General features: G+C 36.3%; 1 protein-coding gene across 1 annotated transcript in view; it reads right to left on the bottom strand.

The window, feature by feature from the left end:
• Window positions 1-19419, bottom strand: part of JMY (junction mediating and regulatory protein, p53 cofactor) — a 63172-nt gene that overhangs the window by 34095 nt on the left and 9658 nt on the right. Inside the window, exon 2 of the mRNA XM_054282883.1 lies at window positions 10638-10811. Coding sequence (XP_054138858.1) covers window positions 10638-10811 — 174 coding nt within the window. The remainder of the gene's footprint in view (window positions 1-10637; window positions 10812-19419) is intronic.

The raw sequence follows: 19419 nt of genomic DNA, 5'->3' as shown, positions 1-19419 counted from the left end.
TACTACAAAGGCAGCATCCAATCTAAAGGTGAAGACAGAATCTAAGTACCAGTGGAGAACTATCTTTGACAGGTGAAATATCCCACATGCTTTCTTAATAAAGTTGAATGGCTAGAAGCTAAGGGTGAACCTTGAACTGAAAAGCTTGCTCCCTTCACTTCTGAAGCTGTTGGACCAGACTACCACAGCCACAACCTCTCCACAGCTATGACAGCCTGAGAGAACTGAGGTTGAAGGTGACAAATTCCAAATGAGAAAGTTCAAGAACAAGCTTCCAGGCTGGAGTAATTCTCAAGTCCCAAAGATCTTTGTTACTCTTCAGATACATGAAAGACAGGATCTAATTTTGGGAAAAGCAGACTTGTCAAAAGGTGACTCCAAAACAGTATTCAAATAAGAGTCTGCACTGCCTCCTTGAAGACAGCTCCCACCTCTGTTTCTATTAGGTCAATGACTTTCTGAGTGGCAGCAAACTCCAGGAGTTCCTTTGGTGCCTCAGATCTAGCTGGCTACTGGTCTCTGCTTCTCACTTCAGGCTTGTGATGTTCCTGCCCAAGCTTGCTCTGCTGGGTTTGCCTGACACACACGCCCCGTGGCCTTCTGAGAGCCACTCACTGTGGCCTGAAGGAGATCCAATGCTCCCTGTGGGAAAACCCATCTCTTCCCACCCAGCCACTTCATTCTACATGATTCAATTTTGCCATCAAAAAGTAAAAACGAAAAATAGTTATTAAAAAGAAACAATAAAAACCCCTGAAGTATAAAAGAAAATACTGATTGCAACCTTTCCAAAGGTAATTACAGTCATTCCTTACAATCAACACCAAATAACTATGACAAACTAGAAGATGGAGGGCATACAAAAAGACACTTTTAGTCATGGACCTGGCACACTTTGGGAAAACATATTAAAAAAAGGTAGCCATAATATGAGTATACATCCTGACAGCACCAACAACTTAGAAGAATTACCAGTTCTCAAGTGCAACCTAGCTAGAGAATTACTGTAATCTACTGGTCATTAATTAAACTTATGCTTGTCATCCTGGGCAGGACACAGAATCTCCAGAGAAAAACAGAGACGAAAAACTGAGACATGGGGGTGAAAAATATATGATCCCCCTTGCCAAACAGCTGTCTGGGCATTATATCTCAGTCCAACAAAATGCCACTAGAGAAAATCTATACAAATTTATACTAAATCATAATATTCAATTTAAAAAATATTACTTTGCTACATTTATATACAAGATAGAAATTACTCATAGCATATGTTATCACAGGAAATAGAAAGTAAGCCCATTGGGGGAAAGAGATAGCTTAAATGAAGACTACAGCTGTAACAGGGGGAAAAGTTGAGAAGTACAGATCAGGAACATGCCTCTGGAGTTTGATGCTTATGAAATGGCAAGTTTTCTCCCCACCTGCAAACACCTCCAGGACAGAAGTGACCACTCCCTCATTTTGTCCTAGCTAAGAATTCAAAAAGGAAAAGGGAGTAGCCATGGACTATTAAACATCAGCATGAACAGGCTTGTGAATCTTGAAGACTTTGTTTTCTATATTCTCTTCAATAATTAATCACCTTGATATAAGACAACAACTCTCATTATGGAATCCAAGGAAGCTCTAACATGCTTCTGCATTCCATTATTGTTTGCAATATATGCATAACCTGTTTATGCTTTATTTTGCTCACCTTTATGACGCAGGCATCATCAGTTTTTATAGCTCATAAAAGAGCATGTGTCATTTTAGAGACTAAACAAATAATTTTTAAATTACCATCATCCATGTTAAATATGACTAAAAGAAGGCAAAGAATAATTCAAAAGTGCTGTCATCTAATGACATTTCTTGTAAAATTGTGTATCTACTTCTGACTTAATTACATTTTAAAATCAGTTAAGTTAATTAAATAAGTTAAAAATTAAGAAAGTCTAATGTAGTTGAAGTTTCTTCCTAACCTAAAAGGCTTTGCAGTTACCTAACATTTTTTCAAAGTGAGCTTTTGGCCTGGAATTGCTCATTTGGACTCAAAAGTTTTGGAGAAAGCCTACAGAAAAATCTCTAATCTCACAACTAGATGAGAAGCCAAATCTACATTTTCTCTTCTACTCATCACTTTACCAATAAAAGAATCCAACTATTCTTCCTTTAAAAATCCTATATTCTCCTTGAGAGGAATCCAAGCTTCACAGTAAAATTTGCTATGATTTTTTCCCCAATGATGAAGCTTGTTTTTGTACACTTTCATGTTTTCCAAGTTTTACTCCAAATGATGCTTTGAAGCTAAGAAAATTATGACAGCTTTCACAAAAGTAGTTTTCACAAAAGACAGAAGAAGGGATAGAAACAGCAGAAGCCATTAACTTCAACACATCGCACAAACACCTATTTTCATCAGTTATTGCTTCAGACTAATGGAGCATAAAATAATGCGTCTCAACACTGTATTGATATGTTTCTGAAGGAGAACAAATGCAATCTTCAGAGAAAACAAACTGAAAGGAGGCTTCTAAACTAGCCCATAAGCAAATGAGGATGGATCAACAGAGGCAATGCTGTACTGGAAATATCCTTCTCTGGAACAGTTGGCAAATTATGGTTAAGTTATGACGAGACTAAAGTAAGCTTATTGAGAGAAAATATGAGCAACAGGCCTGAAACGATGGGATACGCATGTAATATACATCTACTAAGTGAACGTCTTTAATACTTTCTATGTTTTTTTCTGGACAACGGACAAGATTGACAGAAGTAAGAGTTGGCCCAGGCCATGTAATAACTTAGGCAGGTACATGTCACATCTCTCCAGCTCCCTTTTTGATCCTTCTCCTGGATGGACTTGTAATAGGTAGAAAAGGAGAAAAATGTGACATGTAACAGCAGGTCAGTTAGTTATAAGAACAAAAAAAAGTAAGCTGAGTGAGTAGTGCAGATGACAGTGGCAAAACAGAAAATGGAAATGGCTAAATGGCTTTATACATGAAAGCATGTTTCAGATCAAAGGCTCAGCTATCTGCCTTCTCCAAGAGGTCAAACATGCAAGTCCAACCACTGCCTGCTAGACATAGCAGCCAGAAAACACACATTTCAGCACCTAGTCAGAGACTTCTCAAAGTTAGTCCTAGTAACTTTTGCGGTTGTTGTTTTTAATTTAACTGTGCTCCCAGCTGTTAACACAAACCCAACACTATTTCCCCAAATAAGTTATAATTCTGTACATACTGCTCTAAATATATTAGGTGAAAACATTCTGCTTTGAAAAGAGCTTCACAGTTTTACCCTAAGGAATATGGACATGGACTTCAATATTAATACATAAAAACCCATTTAGTTTGCATGGTCTAGATTCCTCAAAATATCTGGCACCTGGGACTAAAATACAAACAGCAGGAGTTTTGATTATCTTAAAACACAGGAGAACAACATATACAATTCAGTCAAGACTGTAAAGGAAGCAACAAACCAAAAGGTAACAAGATGTTAGGACATACAGAAAGAAGACTGAATAATACTGTCATACTACTGTGAAGTGCAGTGGTGAATACTTTTTCCAAAATGATGGAGAATGCTAAAAAACTAAAACGTAGTCAGAAGAGAAAAATCATAGAAGATGTAGGTTAGGGCAAGTATAAGAGGAAAGACTGGGTTTATTTAACTGGTGTTTTTTCCCAAGACACACAAGCATTTATGTAAAGAGGTACAGTGTTAGGAACACTAAGCTACAGTATTTTATATTGGAAATTGACAGAACTAAAGCTAAATAGTGTACCCAGCATTATGCCTTCCTTACTCATTCATCTGTATAGCATAAAACCTTTCCATACATTTCAGCTTCACCGACTGAGACCTAAACTAGAAGAGAGGTCACCTTCAAAACGAATTATTTTTCAGAAAATATACTTTTAAGAAGACATATTCTTCTAGTTATTTGAAAATGTTGTTTAAGCCAAGTTAACTCAAAGGCAAGTGGGCTTGAGTGTTTCCAGACAGTTTCCAGTTTCTGTATGAAAATGACTGGATGGATTTTTAAATCTTCAGTTAAAAAAACCTTAATATATGCAATACATGAAATGTTAAGTGCATATATAGATCAAGAGTTCATCAAAATATGATTGACAATTTTTATATACAGATATACTGAAAAAAGAGAAATAGCGACAAAAGTACTAGCCAGAAAAAATCAGATTAAAGACATATAAATAGCCATGAACGTAGATACTGAAAATAACTGTAATAACTAACAAATAAAGTCTGATAAGTTTCAGTATAAAGTTAGAAAATATGATGAAAGCTTACAAAAAAGGTTTTTTTCACTACTGAAAAAGCGCTACTGGAAAAGAAGTACTGATAAGTACTAGATTTCAAGCAATTAACATATTTAGGTAAAACCTCTTTTTGTAAACTCTCAGCAAATTTTTCAGCCTCTGAAGGCCTTCGGTCCCTCTCCTTGACCTCCACAGTTTGAATAACATTGCATCAAAGTCTCCTCCTTTTCCCTCCTTCCCTATCACCAACACTGCAAGGAAAAAAAAAACCAAAACAACAACATAAATTTCTAGGGTTCACCCTCCTTGACTCTAATCCTCAGGGACACATAATTTAGAATTTTCTGCATGTTCACCAGCCTTTCCAAGTTCCATCAAGATGCCTTTTTGAATTGATATTTGGTGTCCAGAGTTCAACTGTGGAAATTATTGCCACAGAGCACATAAGGTGTACTAAGAGTTTGTTTCTGCCTTATTTGTAGGTTGTTTTAAAGCACCACAGGTTCATTGAGGTACCCCTATTTTCTATACTTTCCATCCCTTAACATTCATGATTTATATATCTTTGATAAATCACATGCTTTCCAAATTAAGGCAATCCAATCTTTTACTCTGGTCTAGCACTCAGGATGCTTAATAGGGAAACACCATTCCACTCCATACTGTCATTATTCTGATACTGTGGTATGTTTTTGAGAGGAAGAAACTAAAACTCTGACATTCAAGATGCAAATATACCATGAATGTACACCAAAGATGTTTCCTATTTGGTGCTTGGCAAAAGCACCATTTTGCTGCATTTGGCAGCAAACTCAAGATAAATCTTATACATTCTTTCTCAAGAGTAGTAGATAGTTAATTAATTAGGTGCACATAAATACGCATATCTCCTTTTGGAGGTTGTCATCAACCTTCTGCACATGCATTAATTTTTACTTATTGAAATTTCACCTACCATTTTATTATCCAAACCAGCTTTTTTGTACTGCGACTTGAAAAAAAAACCAAACAACAAACCTTTCAGCATTCTAACATAATCAAAATTTTCTATAAGTCTTATTAACCACTTTTATAGCTGAATACCTAGAGCAGTCTTGTATTCTACTCATTTTGCAGACAAGCAGATTTAACCAATCAGACACACACCACAGTTCTGTAGCCAGCTACCTCTTACCAGGAACTAAGTTTCATTAAATGATTTAGGGTACCAGCCTGCTTTCTATCAGATTGTCTCTTTGGAACAAGTTTCTTTTTGAGAAAGTCCATAAGGTCCTGACTTTAAGTCAGCAAAATATTCTGTTCTGAGTTCATATAATAGTCTAGAGGATTTATAGTCCAGACTGTAAAGAGAGACTGACATACAATCTTCTTCAATCAAACTATAAAGACAATTAACATAATTCACCGTATTGCAGCATATTCTCAAACAAGCAAGCAGTAATTTCCCTGAAGTTTCTGACCATTTTGCATAAACTTAGATTTCTTCTCCAGTCTACAGGTTTTTCAAAAGCTATGTTTATTTAAGTATTATTCCTAATGATGTGAGGACACACATTCAGCTGCAAATAGAGCTGCAAATAGATTTTTAAAAAAGTTAAAAATCCTTTGATGTTTTACAGTTTCTCCAAAACATCTTTATGTGATTAGAGACTTTTAAAATAAAATATTCTGTAAGTACTTTTAAAAGTAATTCTCTCAGTTTTGCCAGCTGTTCTCATCTCTAGATTTCATTTCCCTTGAGCTTGTTTCATACTTCATTAAACTATTATTTAACCAAAATTTTACATGTTCAATACAATGTAATTTATTTCTAAGTACTTAATTTTGCATAAATCAAAGATAAATTAGTTATAAAGTTCACTACTGCAATTCACCACGATATATTAAGGAATTCAAACATAGTTTGAGCTAGAATTGTGTTTTTAATATACCAGAATTCTCATAAGTGAGCTTGAGAGGGAAGCAAACTTTCAGACAGACTAATAAAAGATTTCAAAAATTTTAAAAGCAGGATGTTATGAATCATCAACATATATACTGCTCTAATCTCTAGCTTCCAGTGATAGACTTCAATATTAATGTATCTGAAGTCATTAAAATCTCTTCACATTCATGTGAACTAACATGCAAGTAAAAATCATTAACACATAAGCAATGAAGCTGCAAGTATGTTTAATATATTCAACATACAGTAAGTTTTCAGGGTGCTTATTTCCTGAAGATGAGCTGAGATGTAATGGTGGCTCTAAGCTTTCATCCATCATGAGATATTATCAATTTCCAGTTAAGCAAAACCAGCTCAACTCAGACCTTCAATAATGCATGTTTTGAAGTTTTGCTGGCATCTACATGTAGGTTGTGAAGCAATTTGTTACATTTTATCTTTAGTCCACTATCAAGGACATCCAAAAAACCCTCAAGGATGAAAAGAGAAGGCCTCCCACTGATTTCACTTGGCGTTTGAACAAACCCAGTGCCTATTCATCATGACTAAAGTACCGTCCACAACTACAAGGCCATAAAAATTCTAAGTAGCAAGGTAGTTTCTTTGACTGCATGAAGACTGGTGAACACAGAAGTACAGACAAAAAAGTCAGTGAGGTTTACCTCATGAAGTAATTTTTTAAAATAATTTTTTTGTCTTCTCTAATTTACCAGATTGGGTATCCTGTATCAAAGAAAACTTCATGTCTTAGTCTTACAGGACTTAAAGCTTGATTACAGTAACCTGGCCAGTAGTTCTACAGCCAACTATCAACCACTAACTCATTGCTCCCTTACATACTTTCTGAAGAACACACCACTATATATGGAGGATCTCACAAAGTTAAATCTAAACTTTCTGAAATCAAAGGCACCAGAACAGAGGTACCTACTCTGATTTCTCCAAATTTCAGAAACACTTAGCATTTTTATTTCCAGCTATTGATGACTACTACCTCCAACTTTTCTGCTATGGCAATGTGTGTTCTGCACACACAAAAAATAAGCAATTTTTCACAGGTAAATTATTTCTTTTGATTAAGGAAAAACTTGTGGGCACAAATGTGAAACATTTTTAGAATCAACAATTTAACATCCTTTCTTAGTTGCCAAGTAGTCTGATTCTTAGCAAAAAGAGTATCTTAAATTCCATTTAAAATCCAACATCAATGCTAGATTAATCTATGAATATTGTTTATCCTGTGGTTTTATGTTCATAGTTGCCTTCCCAGTTCTTGGAAGATTATACAGAGAGCCCAAAACATGTAACACAGCATTTGAGTATCAAGCTTCACTTGCCTGGTGCCTATATAATACTCAGCGAAATCAGAAAGAAAAGGTGAAATCAGAAGAAAAGGGCCAGTAATGCATATGGTGAAATTACCATGCTAGAACTCACTGCTTGAATGTCTTTACCTATTATTACAACTAAATCAGTAACAGTCTGTAATTAAATCAGAAAATGCCTATACAAATCCAGCCCAGCTTTTATATATATAAAAAAAATATAATACTGTCTTCAATTCCTTTATTATGCCTTCTCCAGCATTCAGTGAACATATGAACTGTTTGGTTGGCTTATAAATACAACTTTTCACATTTATCTTACAAAATACAGTCATACTAAACACACTGAGTATGTCTAGTAAGTGAATCTTTATTTTAATTTTGGAATGAGTTCAGACTTGCCTCTTTGATAAGACATTTCTCAATTTGATAATACCATTCATTACATGTCGGCTTTTATTTCTGTGTCCCTCATAAAGGCCTTGGGGCAAGCAAGGTCATTCCCATATTATACATACAAAGATTTAAGTCCAAAACACAGCTGTGCTAGTAATGCTCAGCTCTTGCAAGAATGCATAGTATCTGGTAAGCATCTTGACATGCTTGGAGGGAAGTCTCCATGGATTTGAGCAGCACTTACATATAAAGAGCATTTATATAAAAACAAAATCAGGTTTCTGATGCTGGAAGCCCAAAAAAAGACAAGCATATCACTTACTGAACACATTGTTCTAGGGTCACATGACTAGCCCGTAATAAGGCAGAAATGCCATTAGAAGTTACTTTTCCACAGTGACATTTCATTTCATAATAACTCAGCTTTTTTTCCTTTCATGATCTTATACCCTTTTCATCCTGCTTTTCAAATCCAGAAATATTTGATTACTTCATAGCTTTGACTCTTCACACACCTAAATGTTCCATCCTTTACACTAAATGAAGCAAAATACACCTGAAAAATGAGTGTATGATCAAAATATAAAATGAAACAAGATTCTATCATGTCTATAATGGGCAGCAGTAACCTCCATTTCCAAGCTTCCACATGGTTTCTAACCTTGTTATAAACTTTCACTCTGAGTTGTTTTGTTTGTTGTTTGGTTTGGTTTTTTTCCCCAAAGAAGAAATCTGGGTACAATACAGATGTCCCTCTCTAGTAAGCTTCCACTGAAGACAGAACTTTGTTTTTGTTTTTCCCTTGCCTCCTATAGGCTTGTCTCTTCCTTAAAATTTCACAGGAACAGCAGAAATTTAACACCATATGACATATATTCCAATTTTTATGTCCTGCTCCAACATCAGAAAACACTCTTCCCAAAGATTACGGGTGATGTAATTAACTTCCTTCTAAACTCACTGTGAAAACTGACAAAATTAAGCTGATTAAAAAACTTAAAACCTTCCAAATCCTTAAAAAAAACCCCAAAAAACCAAACCAAACAAAAACAACTTCCCCACAAATCAGAAACAGATACCTAATACAGAAAAGGTCTGAAACTTAAAGCCTGCCAGAAAAACATATGCAGCCAGTTAATAAAAACCATTTCATGCACAAGTTCTATTTATAAAACATTTCTTCAACCCTAGCTACCCAGTATAATATATGTTTTGTCATCATAGATACAAGTACTGCTTTCTCTCAAACGATGAAAGGAAAAACAAGACATGGCATCTTTCTCTAGTGCATTATACAGACAACCAAGTTTTTTAACTCACAAATTGCCAAGTTAGGAAGAGAACACAATGTACCTTAGAAGAAATTATGTATTACTAAAATAATCAACCACAGCACACACTTCTGAAGTTTATCAACATTAATCTTTCAGGAAGAGTATTAAATGATGCATTTTAAAACCAGAATTGCTGAGGTTTAAAAAAAATCAAAACAGAGCACAACACAACTTTTAATACGCATATCTACTCATTGTAATATTTACTTTTCTTATTTGACAAAAGAACAAGCAAATAATCTTTTTCTCTACTATAAATTCCAATAAAATGGGAATTATTTCACCATGCTTTGAAGAAAGCATATTAATAAATGAAGTGTTTATAGGCTTCAACTGTATCATACGTCTGAAAAAAATACTCATGCCAATTCTCTGTGCAGTAACATCATTCAAGAGAAGAAAAAGCACTTTTAGTTCAAACATCATCACATTATAAAATGAGTTATTTTAAGATTGCTGATTTTTCTGAAAAATTACTTTAGGCTCACAAAAATATGTCAAAATAAAACTAGTACAACATAAATCCTTTTGTCTCCCTCATTCTTTCTCAAAACCAGAGAGGAACACTATTTTTAAGCTGAAAACAGTAAAAAAATTGTTGGCTAACTGAACAAGGTATCAAGCTGAGATAAAATGACATTTACAATACAGATTAAATGAAATAAAATTTTAGCTTAGAATCAGAAGGCTGTAGTCTTAATCTACACATGAAGTAATAGTTTTACCAAAAGTACATCCAAGATGCAATAAAGATAACCTTTGTTAGTTCTGCCTAAGCATTCAAGATTAGAATTACTTTCAAATAAAACAAACATACTAATTCCAGAGCAAATTTACCAAAGTGCAGTATTCTTCAGATGGCTTTTTTAGCTCTTAGGAAAATATACTGTCCAAGTGTTACAACAAATTATGTATTTTAATTTATGTTCCATGAGTTTAAGTCTTTTGCAATATCAGAAAAAAAGCTACTGACTTTTCACAGTTCGCCAGATTACACAGAAAATTACTTTTCATTTTAGTTACCTGAAATAATCTTCTAGAATATACAATAGCATAAATATTGCACATCTCTTTGTATTTTATATATTACTCAATATTCTCAACCATAAAATTTTAAGTTTGACCTATTTAATTCAGCCATGCATTTGAAGGGTAAGACAGCAAGATAAAGAGGTGGTGTTTAGCTACATATGTCAGACGTTCTCACTCATCAAAAACACTCATCTTAGTGAAGAGCCCAGAAAAACAGGGTCAGCATTGAGTGGAAAAATATCACTTCATATACTGCATAATAGAACTAGTAAATAGGAACTAGAAAGCAGAACTTCCCAAATAATAAGTATCTCAGTTGTCTTTACCCTACCTTTATCTGCTGTCTTCTAAGCATCGCAAGCTCCCTCATATCTCGGAATGGTTGCAGTAAGTACTGGTAGAGCTCTGTGGTGGCTTCTGCAAGATTACTGTAGGCTTCATCTTCCATTTGGTACAGTTCAAGGAGCTCTACCATACTTTCTGTATTCTTATGTTTTTCCAGAAGCTGCAGAAAAAGTACAAGTTTTAATGAAAATATCGGAACATTCCTGATAAAAGTGAAAGCAGTTTAAAAAACTTTTTTTAACCTATCCTTTTGTATCATCTTCCCCTTCCCACAAAATCACTAGACAAATAAACAAAACAATTTTAGTCCCCAAAACACATCTTCAATTCAGTTAATTAAGTATAAGCACATCTCTGATAACCTTAACTGAGCAACACTCAGACTGACTTTTTAATTTCCAAAGATTTCTGGAAGGCAATGAATATGTGCACGAAGAAAACAGAAAAAGCAACTTAGCGTAACAGTTTATAATGTAGTGATCAGGTATGCTACTTCAGACACTTCCCACTTTTGGGTAACAGAGCAGGGGAAACTGAGTGATAGACAAGGAGACAGAAAGAGAAGTTGCATTTTCAACTTTCTAAATTTTTGAGAATGTTTGTGTTCAGGTTTTGCAGTTTTTTGTCAGTCTGTTCTTTGGATACACACAGCCCCCACTACATCCGTGTGGCCTCAGACAGAGAGTAACCCATATGAAACAAAACTTCCTAGAAAGTTCAATCACAAAACTTCAAATGTATGAACTTTCATTAATTTTATTTTTACAATGGGAATTACCTAAGCATTCTTATCTTTAAAAAATACGTAGATGTTAATATAAAATGACTTTAATTCATATAAGAAAATACAACATCGAAGTCTGTCTGTTCTATCTTTTAGTTCTTATGAAGCAGAAAATTCACTTGTACAAAGCAGCTACAATGTATGATTTTTTTATTGTATATGCTCATTTCGCATCTATTTTGGGCATTTGCCTGAGCAGACTTCACATGGTGCTGGAAACCCTTCACCATGTCTAAAAAAAATATTTACTTGTTTAATAAAAACTAATCTCATACAGACATGTAGAGTAGCTAATGTATTTACAAAGGCAAGATTATATGAAATTAATTTCCCTCTTATATAATTTTCTAAGTCAAAGTCTCTTGCCCTTTATATTATCATCCCAAAAGCATATATTCACAGTCCAAGTTTATTCAAACTTAAAGATTAGTAACACTGTGGTGTAAATACATCCTATTTTCTATCTGTTCATTGAAGTTGGATGCTAGCCATCCATGAAATTTCTCTCTATAGTGAGCTGTGTTTCAGTTACCAGAATGGGTATGAAAAATGTCTTTCTTTGTAATGGAAAGTCTGTTTTAGAACATCTCTGTAGCTCCACCTTTGAAGCACTAAAGAAGGTTTGAGAGAGGGTGCAGAGCAGAATGCAGAGATGCTTGTAGCGGCTTTATTCATACGTTCACCATTAAAGCAACAATCAGATTCCATGAGAAGACAGGAAAAGCTTTCACTTAAGGTTTAGCAGAGAAGAAAGGTCTGGGAGAGAGGATGTACAACACGTGTGAGAATCCTCTCAAGAAGGAAACTTCAGCACACGGCAAACTGCTTTGTTACCTAAACAATTTCACACAGACAACTGCTCCTATCACAAAGTCATTGCCTATGCTCTTCTACTCTTCCAGTAGCACACAGCATTTTGTAGCATTTGAGTTCTCACTGAGACAAGCCTTTGGGCTTGCAGTCTGTAAGACTAACATTTTATTAACTTTCAGTCTTAGACACACATAACATAACCTGAAACTACAGAAACCCAGATACTCTTGGATTCATGCCTTAAGTCCCTATGAATCTCACACTATTCCAACTCACTATTTGTTTCAACCATCTAGTCTAAGAATGCACCATCTTCCTCAGCTCCACTTCACGCCACTAAGGCCTAAAAGCGGAGTTGCCATATACCAGCTTTCTCCTACTTTTTCCAAGCACAACCAGAAATCCCTCTGCAGTCCCAAAGCTATAATCAGACTTCCATCAAGGTACTAAATCTTTCTTCTCAAGCCACCCATGGCACAAAGGAGAAACTCTACCAGTACATGACAGTTTCCTTTTAGTTGCTTGGGCTATTAGTATCTTACTATTAAATAAATTTGCACCTCTGTTTCATTGTGAAACACTACTACTCCACTAGGATACAAATTCTAGAGGGCAACAAAAAATGGCAATTCAAGAAAATGTAATCATTTAACAGGGAATCTTAGGTACATTTATTCCAGGGACAGAACAATACAATGGAAGGGCTTTTTCCTTTCTATTCACAGACCATTCTGTAGTCCTTTTTAATAGTTCTGATATTTTGGTAGATGGGCACAACTTTGCCTAAGCTGGAGTCAAAGTGCCAAGAAATGGATGACCAACCCAATTTTATTACTATCAGAATAGTACAAAGACATCTTAAGGACACTAAAAACTAGTAGCTACTTATAACTAGTTGGCTGTTCTGAAAAAATCATGTCTCTCACTGAAAACACCAGGGATAAAACAATGAATTATCAATACATTCCTGTGCATACAAATGGTAAGCAAATGGCCGTAACGTCATGGTCTTGTCTGTGTTAGTCTGCTGCTGGGATTACCCAAAACCTAAATCAAATCCTAATTCTCAACTCCTTCCAAAATAACAAACCTTCAATTAAAAAAACCAAACACAGAAGTAAGGGCAGGTTATTAATAACCAATTAATACGGAATTATACATATATTTACTCTTTAACTATTAACACAAGGTAAGCTTCCATTCTTCATCTCTAAGGCAATGATGCAAGCAGAATCCTATTACTAATGAGGGCTTTCTGAATGAAAATGGTAACAAAATTTTGTCTATTCGGCAGTTCAAAAAAAAAAAAAGTAAGAAAAATTACTTAGAAACCAAAGAGCATAATCTTATTTGGTTCAATGTAAAGATCAATGAGCTATTCAATAGGGGTATTCTTCAATTCTTCAAAACAGATAGGAAAATTATCAGCCTGAGAGTACTTGTTACATACAGCCTCATTACACCCATCCATCTAGTCACACCCTATTTTCACGAGAAACACTAACCTTGGACATAAAGCTTGAATCCTGTATTCAGCTTTGGAACCCTCATTACAAAAAAAGCACTAAGGTGCCTTTCATGGAACTGGTGAATTGTCTAGAGAATAAGTTTTACAAGATTAGCCTAAATAAATCAAAAGATCGGACTCCTTCTTGTTAAAAATAGCTGCTCGCCCTACCAGCTACCAAGGAACCCGGAAGCAGAAAAACTATAGTGCCCTACTGCAATGTGTGCTTCCCCAAGAGAAGAGAGGAAGGGAAAGATCTACAAAAACCCAAATGGGATTTCTAGATACAGCACTTCTCAAAATGGTACAGTAGCTTACTCAAAACCCACTTGAAGAGATGTATTTAAGCAAATATCCAATCTTCCCCAAGAAGAGTAGATCAGCTTCTAGGGAAAGTCACCTGAACTGTATGAACTAACTATAAAAGACAACTCTAAGTTTATTAAAAAAAGAGAAAAAAGACAGTATAGCTATACAGCACTTGGAAATACCATTGCCAACCCTCTTCCCTAATCTTGCCTAATGCAAATGTAGAGCTTGTCTTACTGGTGACTGGTTTTTTTAACTGATATATATATATATTTTTTTTTAGCTGTGTGGAGATCATCTAATCTTCCATGCAACAAGTGACAGTACAAGAGGAAACAACCTCAAATCGTGCCAGGTTTAGATTGGACAGTAGAAGAATTTTTTCACAGAAAGAACTGTCAAGCACTGAAGCAGGCTGTGCAGTGAAGTGGCTCAGTCACCAGCCCTGGGGTTTTTAAAGGATGCACAGATGCAGCACTTAGGGGCAAGGTTTAGTGGTGGGCTTGGCAGCGCTACAATAATGGTTGGACCTGATGATTTTAAAGGTCTTCTCCGACCTAAATGATTCTGTGTAAGTGGTTTAGAGGAATACAGAACTATTCTCTCTCACATTTTGGAACAGGAGTGCGTACCAACCACCAAGGCTTCAACAGTCCGGGCTGGTATGAACAGAAGACCAATGGCTCTGATTCTACTTCTATATGGAGGCTTTTAACCCTGATGAAGAATCCAGGTGCTTCACTGCCACCAGTATGGAAGGGGCACTGACACAGGAAACAGATGGTGTAAAACTGGCTGCACAGAGCACCTCACATTGTAAAGCAGTCTGATGGAGCTTTCCTGCTCCAGATCAAAGCAAGCCAAAGCCTTTTTTTAGTTGGCTGCTATCCAGACAGTATTCAGATAACTAGATACCTGGGATGCTGGGACTAGCACAGAATTAATGTCATAATGAAAACCCCACCCTCCCATAGAACCACAGATAGTTTGATTCTGTATGCTCCCATTTTCACACAGGCAGTACTAAATGAGTACCTAGCCAAGTGTCTAGACCAACCCAGAATATTAAAGCCAGGCAGTTTTCAAGGTGTTGGCATAAAACACACTAACAATTTTTGTGGCATGTTTTATGCCCCAGTGAGGACTAGTTCTCAGCACAGACATTCAGTGTTATTGCTCATTTACTTCAACAGTCCCAGTATGAATTTTTGGCTTTCACAGTTTTTTAATTACATTATTTGAAGAAGTGGGTGGAGGAGAGCAGAGTAACATCCTGTACAGGCCTGACTAGCTCTATACCCATTGAATGCTGCATTTATTTTAAGAATCATGTTTCACAGATGTTACATTGTTCACAACTAAATGAATCCATATATTTTAGGCAACTATTATGCAGATCCATTAAAAAAAAAGTGTTTCCTGCTGGTTAGAGTGTAACAGTACATATATTTGAACTACATAACAAAGATTTTTTCTCTATTTTTTTATTTTGTTCAAAAAGCTTTAAAAGCATTACAACAGACAGTGTAATTATGTGCAGGTTGACCTCAACTGGGTGCATAATCCAAAGTTTAATTTAATCATAGAAGAGTCAAGTCTTACATTTCCTTTGCTAATACTCCCAAAACTTTCCCTGTTCCTCCTATTTTTTTGGTGTATTTTATAAAAACATTGCAATATGACTCATAAGCATTTTTAGATAAAATCAGTCATAAAGATATTTTTTCAGTATCTTCTTAAATTCCTTCATACTTCAGAAATAACTACAGAACACCGTATTGTTCTATGAATTTAGGCTCTCAGAAGCCTGGCAGTATTACCTGCCATTTCCAAGAAGAGTTCTAAAGATTCAAATTGAAGCATATTCAGTTTCACAGGCAGAACCACAGATAGCTGGCGTCAGAGAGAAGTATAGTACTGGAGATAAGAGTAGTTTTAGATACTCCATCCTTTGTCCAGAGAACAGCATTCCTAGGAGTAAAATACTCAAGCCTCCTGATGATGCACTGGCAATAGTACGCAACGATGTTCAGACAATGAGTTATAAAGAAGTAAAGCTAGAGAATACATAAAATCTGTATGCAAAATTCTAGCAACTGAACTCAGAAGGCAGCTTTTTTTTTGCATAGCAGATGTTTAGAACTGTTTCTCTTTAACCAAACAAAAGAAATTGTTGTTAAAAGCAAATATACTCCTACGTGTCCTGACAATAAGCAGAAGACTCAATTACATGAAATCTTCACTACAGGCAAACTGCTTTTCTTGCTCTTACAAACATGTGGTCCTGTACTTAAATGTCATCCATCACAGTTAAGAGATTAAGACTTGCCAGGATATCCAGCTGTTTGCATGACTGCATTGCCATCAATAATCTTTACCTTTGTGGTAAAAAAAGATCAGTTGCATTACTATAGCAGTAACAGACCAAAGCCAGACTCTCCCTCACAGATCTAAAGTACATTTTACTGCTAGGGCAGAAATCATCTAAGAGAACACAAAATCTAGACAGAGCGGGAGGATGTCATAAATAAATTAGTTAATACTGACTAGCATGGGAAGCGCTGGATCCAGCACTACATCTGTCTAACCTTCTAAGATTTAAAAAAGATAAAAACAAGTGAATTCCATAGTAACTTATTTGGAAACAACACAGCAACTGACCGCCTACTGAGCGCACAAAAATTGTCCATTTTTTTTTCCAAAGAGGCTTCTGAAGACAGGGAATTGAAGTGTATGCTAATGCACTGGCAAGGTTATTGCCTGGATTTGGGTAGTTTTTAAAATGGCTGTTTAAATAAGAACTGAGCTAATTCAACTAATTAAACTAAAAGCACAGAAAAAACACGCATAGCAAACAAGCTCAAAGTCCGCATGTTTTCAAAAAATGGAACAGCAAACAAGAAAACCCAACAAAGATACTGGAAAGCAAAACACAGGGTGTTTAAAACACAAGAAATTAAGAATACTTACCTAAGATGTGTCATCTAGGCCTGTTAAGAGCTACTAACACAAAATGAACCACATCATTCCCCTTTAAACACTGTGTAAAACAGTCCTTTACCTGCACACAGTAAGCCTAGGACCTCAGTACATGTGTGTAGAGGTGTTCCAGATGGGCGGAAAGGGTTTTGTACTGGGGGACTACAGAAGTGCACCTGTGAGAAGATGCCAGAAGCATCCCCCATGTCCAACAGAACTAAAGTCAGCGAGCTCCAAGATGGACCCACCAATGGCCAAGGCCAAATCCATCAGCAATCACAACAACATCCTGGGATTATGCATTTAAGATAGGGAAAGAGTGCTGGCACAACAACTGCAGCCCAAGACAGGAGCAAGAACAGGTGAGAGGAACAACTTTGCACATACTAAGGTCAGTGAAGAAGAATCTGGGGGAGGTTCTCCAAGCACCTGTGTAGAGATATCCTTGCAGCCTGTGGAAGACCCCTCCACTGGAGCAGATGGATGGCCCCTGAAGTAATTTCACAGACAGCCCATGCTGGAGCAGGCTCCTGACAACCTGTGGCCTCATGCACAAGGGAGCCCACAATGGAGAAGTTTTCTGACAGGACCCCTATGATCTCATGGAGGACACTGGAGCACTTGGTTCCCCAAGGACTTCACCCAATGAGATGCATTTACACTGCCAGAAATCCATGGAGGCCTGTCTCCTGTGGGTGAGCACCTATGCTAGAGCAGGGGAAAAACATGAAGAGGAAGGAGTGGTAAAGAAAACACATGATGAATTCCCTATCCTCCTATGGCATCCAGGGAGAGGAGGTAGAGAAATCAGTAGGGAAGTTGAGCCCAAGGTGAAGGGAGGGGTGGTGTGAAGATGCTTTATGATTTGGTTTTATTTTTCACTATCAAAATTTGATCTATCAGCAATAGATGAAATTAATTTCCCCAAGATGATTCTGTTTTGCCTGTGACAGTAATTGGTGAGTGATTTCTTCTTATCCTTATCTCAACCCATGAGCCACATCATATTCTCACCCTGCCCAGTTGAGGAGGGGAGTCACAGAGCAGCTTTGGTGGCCATCTGATGTACAACATCTACCCACGGCAAGAGCACACCCCAGGAGTTTATGACCAGCACAGATTGCTTGGCCACTTTTCACTCCTATCAGTGACTCTCCCTTATACACAGGTTACAGCTCCTGGACAGTAACAATTACCTTTGTCTAGCTCTTTTACACTGCCTACCAAAACACACCTCATTTCAACATACTATCCGCAATACTACTCCACAGATAAAGAAAAGAACTGAACTGAGTAAGAAAAACTGAAGCAGTATTTTAATGCAGCCAAGTGAGCCAAAACATTACTTCCATGTATGCATCATTACTGAACAATGCAACTTCTCTCCTCCCACATGGAATTCTAAATAGAAATCTCAGCAGAACTGTATGTACATATATATAACTTGTTGGAAAATCACAAGGCTCAGGCATAAAGCTCTCAGCTCTGACAACAATGTATGGCAAACTAGATCTCTTCTGAAAGCTCAAAAGGGAAATGTTAACACCTAAAAACTATGCATCTCCTTCTCTGTAAACAGGACAAACATGTAACACCACATGGAGTGCTTTTTTAAGCTGGTACTAGTCTGGTCACCTTACCTTACTGTGTGATGTGGCTGTACAACTCCTTAGTCAGACTGCCATGTTAAATGAGTGTCCAGAACTACGAGGTATTAGTTTGAAGTCAGTATATTACTTGGATAGCCACAGATGAGCTACAGAAATCATAGCAAAGGGCTAACTGCATGAGAGCAGTCATGGTACAGGAGTGGTAGGTTTTCCTTTTCCTGTTAGTAACACCCAAATAGGTATTTACATTGTAACACAATTTCATGAATGAAATAGATCTGTTTAGATCTGTATTTCAGAGTTATTATGGTATTTTGGGACTCCTTTCCTTTGAAAAGGGGCAAAATAATTAAAAGATAAAGTCACTAACGAATCACTGGTTGGTTGGAACATGGTAACTGAACAAAAAGACTTCTAGGCAACACCTCACCCTGAAGGCTTGGCAAAGAACTTAATTTACGCATATCCTAATGAGTTCTAAGTATTTTTTTTATGCAGGTTAGAAGACTGAGAACATGCATTACATAAGTGTTCAGGCTGTGTCATAAAATACTTTAACTTTTGGTCCACAGACTGTCTTCTTCTATTGTTGTGAACTATGCTGTTAGTCAGGACAATATACTCAAGAGCATCAAAACTGACTATTATCTAAACAAACTAATATTTTCATAGAACAAATACATTTAGTTAGCAGGTATTATAGTGCTAGTCTTAAAACCTTTCACATAACATTTGCCATGTCAGGACACAGGACTACTCAAATACT

This window comes from Melozone crissalis, unplaced genomic scaffold (genome assembly GCF_028551555.1).
Source record: "Melozone crissalis strain CALT ecotype California unplaced genomic scaffold, PUWL_Pcris_2 ptg000005l_1, whole genome shotgun sequence".
Classification (NCBI taxonomy): Eukaryota; Metazoa; Chordata; class Aves; order Passeriformes; family Passerellidae; genus Melozone; species Melozone crissalis.
This window is presented reverse-complemented; position numbering and strand designations above follow the sequence as displayed.